This window comes from Typopeltis vanoorti, chromosome 21, assembly GCF_054136105.1.
Source record: "Typopeltis vanoorti isolate ZY-2024b chromosome 21, IOZ_Tvanoo_1.0, whole genome shotgun sequence".
Lineage (NCBI taxonomy): Eukaryota > Metazoa > Arthropoda > Arachnida > Uropygi > Thelyphonidae > Typopeltis > Typopeltis vanoorti.
In genome coordinates this window covers 77,183,740-77,197,306 of record NC_143569.1, presented here as the reverse complement: position 1 = coordinate 77,197,306, position 13,567 = coordinate 77,183,740, and the positions used below count along the sequence as shown (strand labels likewise).

Here is a 13,567-nt window from a genome sequence, read left to right as displayed (position 1 = left end):
CTGCATCTTCACTATTGTACACAAATTTGGCCACCTGGGTTTCTTGGGGATTAAGAGGCAGAAGAGAGGATTCAGAGACAAGTGACCAAGCTGGTGACAGGTATCTAATGCGCTCCCCATGAAGATAAATTGAAGGTGTGTGGGTTGTAGAGTTTAGTTAACAGGTAGAGGAGGGGAGATATGATATGAAAGTTTCTGATCCACGATGAGCAGGAAGAGAATTAGTCATCCCTGGAAGTTGTGTAAGAGTGTGGTTAGTGAGAATGTGGGTTCAGAAGATGTTTTTCCTGGAGGGTGCAAATGAGTGGAATGGATTGCCAGAGGTAGATGTGAGTGCAGGGCCATACTTGCACTTTTTCTTGAGGTGGATGGGGCATGAGTGCTCCAAGATCCCATCTCATTGTTTGGGGCTCTTAAATTGGCCCAATTTTTCAGGGCTCCAGCTAGAGCCTTATGTGCCGGCATAAGTATAGCCCTGTGTGAGTGCCCTGCCAGTGAATAAATTTAAGAAGTATGATAGATATTGTGTGAATAATGGTTAGCGTGAGTCTCTTTATTATTATTTTATTATTATAATAATAATAATAATAAAATATACTGATTCACACACTCCATTCCCATGGAACAAAAATTTCGAGAAATGAAACAGAAGAAATCATGGGAAATAACCCACAATTGCAAATAACGAAGGAAATTGATAGAAATAGAACAAAAACTGTGGGAAATAAAAAGAAACCCCAAGAAACAATACAAAAGAAATCACCCCAGAAAAAAAATTGCCAGAAATATAACACAGGAGATCACCAGAAATAAAATAAAAAAATCACCAGAAATAGAACAATAGAAATCATCAAAAACAGAAAACAGAACAAAGAAATGGCAGTAAATTGTGTACTGATAATAAAATACAAAGGACTGGCAGGAACCATACATAAAGCACACAGAATGAAAACATGAAAAAGTACAAATGCACACAATAATACTTAATGTTACTTGAAATCTGAAATAAATTAAAAAATCAAAAATTACCTGAACTTCAGCAGTCAATCAACTTGTTCATCACCAATGACAAAGAAGGGAACAGAAGTGATAAACATTAGTTTGAATTTATCGTCCTACATTAATAAGTCTGAGAGGAGGGAAAAAAGAGATAGACACAGATGGTGTGAATGTCACCTTCCTGATTAGAAAGAGAGACCCAATGATGCACAGCTGACATAATTTGATTATATTGTTCTTGCACAATATACAATATTTCTTTAATTCAATGTTGAAGTAAAACTGGGCAATAGTTAATTTTATGTTTGAAAAACTTTATATTATTCTTGATTTTTGATTTTCATTGTAAAAGTTATTTAGTCTGCACATATTTAATTCATTATGAAGGTTTCAGGTAATTGGCATTAATTTAAGCTAATATAATCTTGTTTCTTTATGCATATGATGCTGTAATCTTAAACAGATCCAGTGCAAGTCTATCTACAGATTCTGAACTAAATTGAATAACAGCCGTATCAAATTTGGCATGAAAATTGGCAATAAAAAGACCAAAACTATGAAAATAGGCAGAAACAATGAACACATCAACTGCATTCGGAAGGGAGAGCATACAGAACAAGTACAATATTTCAGCTATTTAGGCACAATTGTTAGTGAGGATGGCACATTAAATATGGAAATAGACAATAGAATAAACAGAGCAGACATGCTAGGGAGCCAGCTGAATAAATTTATATGGAATAAGAGATAAATTAGCCCAAAAAGTAAACTAGCAGTATAAAAGACAGCATTCAAACCAGTTTTAAGTTACGAATAGAGTTGGATTAGAAACACTTGACTGAAGATTAGAGACTACAGATATGAGAGTTCTGAGAAAAATTAGGGACCTGAAAAGTGGCAGAATCACATTAAAAAGGAAGACATTACAAAGGAACTTGATTGATGTTGTTAGCATTCAAGGATGCGTGAGCAGGGCTAATCTAAAGTGGTGTCAGTCATTTAAACAGAATGGGAGAGGAAAGATTAGCAAAACAGGTGTTTGATGTCAAGACGAACCAAGAATAAGACCAAAGCCTAGGTGAATTGGTTCAGTCAGAAGTGCCTTAGAAGATTGAAATGTTGGATACCATATTAGTGCTGACAGGTAATAGACTAATTTGGAGTTAAACTGCTGATAAGAGATTAGTAATAATGTAAACTTAGCCAGGTAGTACTGTTGTAGTAGCCTGTACACCCCCCCCCCCCAGGAGGGTACATATCAAGAAAGTGATGATGGTTCTATGGGATTTAAGCCTGGACTTTTTCACATAGTTCATAGTAGTGCATCATTTTGTTAAAGTGGCGTTTGCTATAGTGCATATTTACTGTTTATATAAGTGAGAAGTAAAAAAGTGAAGCCAATGGTATCTAAGCATTACTGAAAAGTGAAAAAAAAATTAATCAATCCTTCATCTCACAAAATGTGTAACCAGAGATAATGGTGACAAGAGAATTGCAAAAGTCAGACCAGATCAAATATATTTGAGTGATGTGATTTAAAAAACAATATTCTATTAACATTCAATGTAACAGCAGGAATAGAGAATTTCATTTTTAAAAAATTTTCAAGGACTTCTGTGAATCCCACCCACAGAAATCCGTCAGCCTATAACACATTAGAATTAGTAATGTGGGTATGACAAGGATAGATAATCCATTGTTCTAAAGACCAAACAGAACATTTTCGGGCTACTTAAGCCAATAACAGGATGGAAGTCTCACACAATGGACAGTGAAATTTATTTGCCATTTAAGACATTCACAAATCTGATACCTCCGGTGAGATTTGAATCCACAGTTTGTTAGCCGGAGCTTGAATATGTTAACTACTCCTTGGTCAACGAAGACAGCAAAATACTGAGTACATTCCATCTTGATATAAGAAAAGTGTATTTGCAATTAAAATTCCACATGTTTTTTCATTATTTCTTGACAGTTATATAAGTTTCAAGAAAACAATAATTATGATCAATGATCTAGATCTGAAGATGCATAATGTGATGATACTAAAGCTATATGTTTTACAAGTTTGGTGCCAAAATTTATTATAAAGGTAGTGTTTCCTGCCCCAGGAATAACGCTTTTCTGATGCAACTACAATACAACAGAATTTCTAGGGTTGCATTATTCAGAATAATCTCTTTGGTTACTAGTGGCATTAAGTATGGTCACAAATTCCATAATTGTATTTTAGGCCAGTGTTTTGTGTGGAGGGAGAACTAAATTGCCAGGAGAAGAAAAAACAATCCACAATCTCTATCTGAGGCTGGCTAACTAGTCTGAAAAAGGTTTACAAAATTCCTACCATCACAATTGAAATTTGAACTTCTGTTTCAGGTAAATGATATGACAAAAATTGAGCCATGAGATTCCTTCACTCTCTCTCTCTTTCTCTCTCTCACACACACACACATAAATATCTTTTTCATTGTGCACACTATAGAAATAAAGATGAAACTTTCATAAATTACAAACTTAGATATATTTGTTCAAAAAAATTACATTTGTGATACCCATCCTGTTCCTTGTAACATTGGCTGAATTTAATACTGTTTGTTCTACTCTTTTCCTCAGAGATTCTACTTCTTTGTTCTCTACTATTGCTCTACAAGGAAATTCTGTTGGCTGTTGAAAAAATGAAATGTCAGGACATAATCTCCTGCCAAAAAAATAAGAAATAAACATAAATAAAAATAAATAAATATAATCTCCGTATTAATGCACTGATATTTATTAATAAATTACAAATATAAAAAATTGCAGTATCATGTTATTTAACTCGTTATTTTCAATATATCATCATCATCAAATTCCTGTCATGTACCCTCAAGGGGGTGTACAGGATATGATAGTACTACATGAAAAAAATTACATCATTACAAACTTCCTATCTACAATTTTCCTCCAAATCAGTCTGTTACCTGTCAAGACTCCAACATTATCAGATCTTATATTTCTATCGTCTAAGGCACTTTGTATTGTATCAATCCACCTATATCTTGGTCTTCCTCTGGGTTGTTTTGCTGCCAACCTGGCAGAGAACACTTGTTTTGCTAATCTTTCCTCGCCCATTCTGTTTGTGACCATACCACCTGAGATTAGCTCTGCTAACGCATTCCTAGATGCTGACAATGTCAAGTTCTTTCCTAATATCCTCGTTTTTAATATGATACTGCCATTGATGCCATCTGTTCACGCTTCTATTCTTTCTCAGGTCTCTCATATCTGCGGTCTTTAGTGTTTGGTCAAGTGTTTTACTTCTGACCCAGCTCTCAGATCCATAAGTTAAAACTGGTTTGAACACTGTCTTGTACAGCTAATTTAGTGTTTCGACTAATTTCTCTCTTATTCCATATGAATTTATTCATTTGACTTCCCACCAAACCAGCTTTGCTGATTCTGTTGTCTATTTCTATATTTAATTTACCATCTTCACTCAGTGATTCAATTTAGTCAGGGAATCTTGCAGACTTGTAGCGGATTTATTTAGAAGTATAACATTGTCTGCATAAAGCAAAGAGCTGAGATTAACATCTCCAGTTATGATATCATGTTTAATACCACTTTCCTTCATAATGTGATCCATATAGATAATGAATAACAGAGAGGTTAATGTACATCCTTGTCTGACACCAGATTTAACATTAAACCATCTTCCTGTACTTCCTTCAATTCTAACTGCTGACTTACAACTTAAATAAAGACTAAGTATTGCTTGATATAATGCCCCATTGACACCAATATAACTATAGCATATTGAATAGTTTTCTCTTGGCACCTTGTCATATGTCTTTTCTCAATTGACAAAATTTAAATACAGATCTTTGTTATATTCCCATGCTTTCTCGACTATTTGTTGTAAAGTGAAGATCTGATCCCGACAGCTTCTATTTGGCCTGAATCCAGCTTGTTCTTCCACAATTCTTCTCAACCGTTTCTCAAGAATACTTGCTTAGATCTTGCCAGGAACACTCTGTAGGGAAACACCTCTGTAATTCTCACATTCAGTTTTATTTCCCTTTTTATATATGGTTACTATGAGAGCTCTACTCCAATCATCAGGAATTCGTCCCTCTGTCCAGGCTTTCTGAACTATGCAGTGCAGCCACTGTAAGACTCTTATACCACCATCATCATCATACGTATCAAGGATTTAGGCCTAGTATGGCTTGTTCCAGCCTTAGAAGTCATCGTTGAATCGTTTAAGAGGACGTTCTGGTTTTCTTTTTCCTAATGGCCTGTACTTTAAGGCTTGTTTTGGTAATCTTTCTGTTTTCATTCTTTGAACGTGTTCCATCCATTTATGTTTATATTTTTTAATTTTTTCCATTACTGGTTCTTGGTTTAATTCTTTCATAATATCTTCGTTTCTTTTGTGATCAAATACGGTATACTTTGCAGTTTTTCTCATAAACTTCATTTCTGCTGTTGTTAATCTTTGTTTGTCTTTTTGTTTTATTGTTCAGATTTTGCTTCCATACATTAAGACCCGTAGGGCTAATGTATTGTATACTTTTAGCCTGGTTTGTTTTTGAACTAGGTTTGGTTTAAATATAGAATTAATTACTCCTGTTATTTTTAAATATTTTGCAATTTTTATGTTTATATCTTTTTCATTTTCATAAGTGATCAAACATCCCAGGTAGTTAAATGAATTCACCTGTTCTAAGATCTTGTTATCTAATACTATTTTAGTTCTTGCTGGATCTTTTCCTTTAAAGGCCATAGTTTTTGATTTTTCTGTTGATATTATCATATCATAATCTTTGGATATCTCATTTAGATTTAAAATAGCTTTCTGTAAGTTATCTTCAGAATTTGTAATTATTATTTGGTCGTCGGCAAAAAGGAGAGTGTTTAAGTTAACTGTAGGTGAAAGTTTAATTCCTTGATGTAAATTTTTACTCTATTTTATTATTATTTCATTTAAGTAGATATTAAAAAGAGTTGCTGAGAGGGGATGTCCCTGTCGGACCCCTTGGTTTATCTCTCTTGTATATGATAGCTCATGATTTAATCTTATTTGTATTTGATTATTTTCATATATACTTGTGACAGATTTTAGGATATTATTTGGTATTTGTCTTTCTTTTAACATGTTAAATAATATGTTTCTTTTAACTTTGTCAAATGCTTTTTCAAAGTCAATAAATGCAATATGTGTTTCTAAATTATATTCTCTTCTTTTCTCTATTATTAATTTTAGGCAGAAGGCTGGGTCTATACATGATCGTCCTTTTCTAAATCCATTTTGTACCTCTAGAATAAAGTTTTCGGAATATTTCATTAGTTTGTTATTTAAGATTCTGCTATATATTTTGTAACATGAATTTAGTATACTGATACCTCTATAGTTCTTAGGGTTTTCTCTATTACCTTTCTTAAAGATAGGAATCACAATTGCTTTTTTCCATTCTATTGGGGGGATTCCAGTTGAGTAAATTTTATTTAAAAATAATAGGAGGAGTCCTTTGAATCTTATTCCTGCGTATTTATATAGTTCTGAACCTAGCTTATCTTCTCCAGGTGATTTTCCGTTTCTTGTTTCTTTCAGGCTGATTTCTAATTCTTCTTCAGTTATTTCCTTTTCATTTTCGTTAATTGTTTGCCAGTTGTCTTTTTAAAAATATTTGTCTGTCCACAGTTCTGTGTAGTAATTTAGAAATTCTTCTAATTTCAATTCAGTGTTTAATTTTATGTTTTCTTTGGTATCTGCATTTAGGTGTTTCAAAATCTTATATACATTGGGTCGTATTTTATATAAATCATGTTCTAAATTAGAAACAAATTTATTCCATGATTCTCTATGTCTTTTTCTGACTTCTCTTTTAGCTATGGCTCTTATTCTTTTATATTCTATTTCATCTTCTAATCTTTTACTGCTTAACCATTTGTGATAGGCTTCTTTTTTCTTTTTGATTATTTCTTTGATTGTATCATCCCAGATCTTCAGTTTTTTTTCTTTTATTGAATTTTTTGGTCTTTCCTAAGCTTTCATTTGCTGCTGCATTTAGTATCGTTTTTATATTAAGCCATTCTATTTCTGTTTCTTCATTTTGTTTTATTTTATCTAGATACTGGTTAATTCTTTGTTCATATAGCCATTGTACATTTGTGTCATTCAATAGTCTAGTTTTATAAACAAATGTTTCAATTTTTCTTTCTGTTCTTGTTACTTGTAGCCATTTAGGTGGTAATCTTAATTTTATTTTAACAAGGAAGTGGTCACTGCTTATTTCATATCCTCTGTGAACTCTAACATCTAGTGAAAATTTTGAAGTCTTTTCAATTAATATGAAGTAATCTAATATTGATTTCTATCCTCTTGCTGCCCAAGTATATTTATGTATGTCTTTATGTTTATCGAAGGAATTCATTATTTTTAGGTTATTATAAACTACAAAGTCAATCAATTTTTTACCATTTCTGTTTAGAGTGTGTTCTCCATGTATTCCTATATTATTATTAATTTTCGTGTTTCCAATTCTTGCATTTAAGTCTCCTGCTAAAATTATGTAATCATTTTTATTTATTTTATTATATATGTTTTGTAGCTGATTATAAAAATCAATATTATCCTGTTCTCTTCCTTCTTCTGGGGCATATAAACCAATTATTGTTAAATAGCCTCTATCTATTTTTATTCTAGCTTCTATTATTCTTTCATTCCATAATTTATAATGTTTTAACTGTTTTGAAAGGGAGTTATGAATCCAAATCATGACTCCTGCTTGTGCTCTTTGGTCTCTGTAGATTCCACTGTATATCACATTAAAATTTTCAGTTCTCATAGTTCCTTTTAATTTCTTTTTTGTTTCAGTGATTACTGCTATTTTAAAATTTCTTTCATTTAATAACTGGTCTAATTCTATTTCTTTATATGCTATTCCTCTTACATTCCAGTTTGCTATGTGTATTATATTTTGTCGTTTCCATTTTCGTTTTCCCTTTTCCATTCCAGGGTCGTTTCCCATAGATTCAATCCGATTATCTTTTTCTGTCAGCTTACAAGTATGGTTATGTTCTCCATGTCAGGGGACTAGCCTGACGATGGAATAGTTCAGTGGTAGGGCTGCTACCTTAAGGCTTCTGAACTCGCCTTCTTCCGAATTCAAACCCACAGGAGGAATAGGGTATATTGAAGGGGAAAGAGTAGATTATAGAAGAAATATAGTAAGGTTTATAGAGAGGACATAGTTGTAAGGCCAGAAATGAAAAGACCCCATGGCCCTCGAGTACTCTAATAGCATAAGGGTCGTAAAATAAGAAGAGTTGGCTGATAAGGCCTTATAGGAAAGATTAAAGTAAGTGGATCTTCCTCAAAGTAGAAGAAGGAGAGGATAGATCCAGCTAGGGGTCCATGGGATTGCCGCTTCCCTTACAATCAAGATGATTGCCCCTTATGGCCCTGTTGGTCCACGAGTCCTTATTCAGTATATACACACATGCACGCGCATGTACACACACACACACACACACGGTGGGCTCCCCTATCTGCCACCCAGGGGATGCGCTCTCTAGGGGTTACAGGGTCCCCTGAGAGCTTATACCACCATACTTCTGCATTTCTGGTGGAATATCATCTACTCCTGCTGCCTTTCCACATTTCAAGCCTTTGATGGCTTCCTCTACTTGAAGTATGGATATGTATTCCTGACCGCATGCCTGGTCAGTGTTTTTTACCACTGTGCTGTCATCACTGCTTATTTCATTTAACAGCCTTTCAAACTAATTACTCTATACTTCACGGATATCTTTTTCTCCCATTTTCATTTCACTTTTATCATCTCTAACTCCTTTTACAGCACTCTTTTCTCCACTCCTAAGCTTCTTTAACAACCTCCAGAATATCTTACCACCTTCTTGATATTTATTTTCTATGATCTTGCAAAATCCTCCAATAACTTTTGTTTAGCTAGTTTTACACAATGTCTAGCATTCTTGCATTTGTCTCTGTATTCTCTAAGAGCGCAAACTGACTTATTTGACAGGAACTTTTGATATGCTTTCTTCTTTTCCTTCACTGCCTCTAACTTTCTGTGTCCACCAGGGAGTTCTGATTTTTTAATCCTTGCAGACAACCTCACCACATGCCTCTCTAACAGAATCAATCAATGTTTTTTTCAGAGTTTGCCACTGAATATCCAAGGTTTGATTCCTGTTCTCAAACTCTTTCATTTTTTCTTCAATAATCTTTATGTATTTTAGTCAACAGTTCACATCTGAGAGCTGCTCAACTTTAATTCGCTTTAAAACTTTCTTACATGTTATTCTTTTCAATATTAAATTCAATTTTATCCTACTCAAGACTAAATAGTGATCACTTCCAATTTCAAATCCTCTGTACACTCTGGTGTCCTGCACCAGGGAGAAAACATCACTATCAACAATAACATAGTCAATGAGACTTTTCTTATTCCTTGCCTCTTCTCACCATGTGAATTTGTGCACATTTTTATGTTGGAACATGATGTTAGTAATAACCAGTCCATGTCCTGAGCAGAAATCCAACAGATATTTGCCATTATTATTAGCTTTGCTCTTTTCTCCAAATTTTCCCAAAATATTTTTGTATGTCTCACAATCATTTCCTACTCTGCTATTTAGATCCCCAACAAGTACCAACTTTTCCTTAAAACTTTTTCATTGTGTCAGTTGCTTTTTCTAAAGCCTCAAAAAATTCCTCCACTTCTACCTTAGTAGAACCTTCTGTGGGACCATAGGCACAAATAAGTCTCATTGTCCAGTTCCTCATTCTCATATTTGCCCACATTACTCTACTTGAGACTGACTGCCATTCAAGAAGATTAGCTTCGTATTTTGTATTGAATACTATGGCTACTCCTTCTTTTCCTTGATTGTCATTGCCTGAATATAACATTTTGTATTTATTGCTCAGAAAGATCTCACCAGTTTTTGTCTTTTTTTGTTTCAGCACCCCTATTATGTCGATGTGGTACTTATCTAATTCCTCAGCTAGCTCCATTTCTTTGCCATTCAGGCTTCTTATGTTGATAGTACCGATCTTTAACTATGGTGATGTTGAGTTGGGGTGTGCTTTCAGATTTGTTCCAGTAGCTGACTTTTCGCCGTTCGCCCTGGCGAAAACAACTGGGGCCTTGTTTAACCCAGTGACGTCCCAGCCAGCATGAAATTTTGTCATGTTGTACCAACCATTTTCTATATTGGTTTATGCCGATAAGAATACAATTTGGTCGGCTAAATCCCAAATTGCCAGCCCATCCTTGTTCGTTCAGTATCCAGGTAGATACCCAACAGGGTGTACCAGGAGAAGGTGAGGATTGGACATTAGGTTAGAAGCCCTGGTCAGTTCTCCGCATTCCTTTAAAGGCTATGTGGAGGTCTCCTCTCAGTTATACAGCTTTGACCCTTAAGCATTTTCAATATATCAATTTATATAATAAAATTTCATTTTATTATATAAACTCTCCATATCATCTCACAGCCAAATTTAAGAGTTGGTTTCCAGGTTATCCTATATCATTTCTGCAAAAGTGATGGAAAAGAAGTTTGTTTAAATTTAGAAATTATGCTTTGTATTCTCTAAATCTCTTTCCCCACCTGAACTGACTGTATTTCTTAAGTATTTAAATTTTCTAATTTATTATATGGGTTGTCATTATTAGTTCAACTTTTCTCACACATCTTGAATGTTAACAGTGTGCTTTTCTAACATCTTCATTTTTAATACCACAAACAAAATTAGTATTTCAGTGACATGAGTAGGCTAAGGATTATAAGCTGGGACTCTGTTCTAGAGAACAAGCATGGTACTTTTTCAAAGCCATTCAAGGTACCAATAAAAGGGTTATGGTTTCTCACTGGGTGATGAAATATCCTCATCAGCTAAAGATATTCATAGATATCCATAAATAACCTATGCACTGTAGACTGGAAAGTGCAAAAGCTATCTGCTTGGCCAACCAGGATCATAAATGTAAAATATTATGAAATATGTTTGGGAATTTGTGAGTTTAAAGATGCCAAGAAATTATATTCTTGGTTTCATCCTTTATCCAAGTGTAAGCAAACAAAGTTTGCTTACACTTGGATAAAGTAATTTTACAACCAGGCTACTTGTATATAGTGCTAATGACATCACATCAATTGCCTTAGTATCCCATAATGCAATGTATTATGGGAAGGGCCACTACCCAAACTGGTTTCGACCTTTACTGAAGTTTCATAGTGGGAACCAGACCTATAAGATTTATGAGTATGAATGATTCAATTATTAAGGATACTTCATATCAAAAACAGCATGATTGTTGGCAGCTTTTCTTAATGTTCACACATAAATAGTTTATCTATTTCCTATAGGACAGTGTTTTTTAACCTGTGGTCTGCAGACCACAGGTGGTCCATAATGATGAGACAACCAGTCTCATCATTATGGCAGAATTAAATTAAATAATATATATATATTTTAATGGGGTTCTTAAGGGTCAAAGCTGTATAACTGAGAGGAGACTTCCACATAGCCTTTAAAGGAATCCGGAGAACCGACCAGGGCTTCTGACCTAATGTCCAATCCTCACCTTCTCCTGGTACACCCTGTTGGGTATCTACCTGGATACTGAATGAATGAGGATGGGCTGGCAATTTGGGATTTAGCTGACCAAATTGTATTCTTACTGGTTAAACCAAAATACAAAATGATGGTACAACATGACAAAATTTCATGCCGGCTGGAGCATCGCCAAGTTAAACAAGGGCCCCGTTGTTTTCACCAGGGAACCAGGGTGAAAGGCGAAAAGTCAGCTACTGGAACAAATCTGAAAGCATACCCCAACTCAACATCACCAAAGCTACAGATTGGTACTATCAACATAAGAAGCCTGAATGGCAAAGAAATAGAACTACCTAAGGAATTAGATAAGTATCAGATCGACATAATAGGGGTGACTGAAACAAAAAAGACAAAAACTGGTGAGATCTTTCTGAGCAATAAATACAAAATGTTATATTCAGACAATGACAATCAAGGAAAAGAAGGAAATGGCATAGTATTCAACACAAAATACGAGGTTAATCTTCTTGAATGGCAGTCAGTCTCAAGTAGAGTAATGTGGGCAAATATGAGAATGAGGAACTGGACAATGAGACTTATACAGGGTGTTCGGGATAAATTTGACATATTTATAATTAATTATATTTTTCCGTAAGTTACATGTATTAACACACACTTCTCTTCATTTAAAAGTTTGGACCCTTCTTCATTCATATACAAGATGTCAGAAAGGATGGATAGCTGGAACCCACCTGAATCATGGAAGAGAATAACTTGTATCATGATGATTCGTGCCAGCCATCAAAATAAGGATATTACGACTGCTGCCCAATGCTCCCTGAATACAGTAAAAACAATCAGGCATGAACTAGAGACTTGCAATGGTGACTACGAGGATGTAGCAAGAAGAAAGATCCCTAGCAGACGATCTGATTGCGTTCGTACAGCAGAATTCCTCGCAAATCTGCAGGAACAGGTGTTGAAGAACCCTGGCATTGGAATTCGGGCTTTGTTCGTGGAGTTGCTAACTGTAGTCAAGCCCTGGATAACAAGGGTAGCCAATGGTAGGCCGTATGTATGGCAGCAGGATTCGGCCCCTTGCCACACCTCTGGGAAAAGTCAAAAATGGTTGTCTGAAAATTTCTACGACTTCACCAGTCCAAATGTTTGGCCTCCAAACTCCCCAGACCTTAACCCCATGGATTATTTTGTATGGGGCGCAGTTGAAAAAGACACCAATCGCACTTCCAGTAATACAAAAGCCCAGTTAATGGATAAAATTAAAACAGTTTTTGCGGCCCTTCCCAGGGAGACTGTAGCATCAGCTTGTTCGAGGTTCCGAAGCAGAATTGAAGCTGTGATCGATGCTAATGGTGGTTATTTTGAGTAAATCTTGTTGATAGTATTGTAATTAACTCTGCCTGTAATGTTTTTTTGTCAATTCATTAAATTTAATAGATACAAAGAAGATTTTCTTTTTCCTTACGAAACTGTCAAATTTATCCCGAACACCCTGTATGTGCCTATGATCCCACAGAAGGTTCTACTAAGGTAGGAGTGGAGGAATTTTTTGAGGCTTTAGAAAAAGAAACTGACACAATGAAAAAGGAAAAGTTGGTCCTTGTTGGGGATCTAAATAGCAGAGTATGAAATGATTGTGAGACATACAAAAATATTTGGAGAAAAGAGCAAAACTAATAATAATGGCAAATATCTGTTGGATTTCTGCTCAGGACATGGACTGGTTATTACTAACATCATGTTCCAACATACAAATGTGCACAAATTCACATGGAGAGAAAAGGCAAGGAATAAGAAGTCTCATTGACTATGTTATTGTTGATAGTGATGTTTTCTCCCTGGTGCAGGACACAAGAGTGTACGGAGGATTTGAAATTAAAAGTGATCACTATTTAGTCTTGAGCAGGATAAAGTTGAAGTTCATATTGAAAAGAATAACATGTAAGAAAGTTTTAAAACGAATAAAAATTGAGCAGC

The 13,567-nt window shown here is 34.8% G+C and overlaps 1 protein-coding gene across 1 annotated transcript in view; it reads right to left on the bottom strand.

The window, feature by feature from the left end:
* The window catches only part of LOC150095001 (TBC1 domain family member 13), a 247,989-nt gene that overhangs the window by 111,607 nt on the left and 122,815 nt on the right, over window positions 1–13,567 (bottom strand). The window contains exon 7 of the mRNA XM_090411093.1: window positions 3,541–3,697. Within this exon, the coding sequence (XP_090267219.1) occupies window positions 3,541–3,697 (157 nt within the window). The remainder of the gene's footprint in view (window positions 1–3,540; window positions 3,698–13,567) is intronic.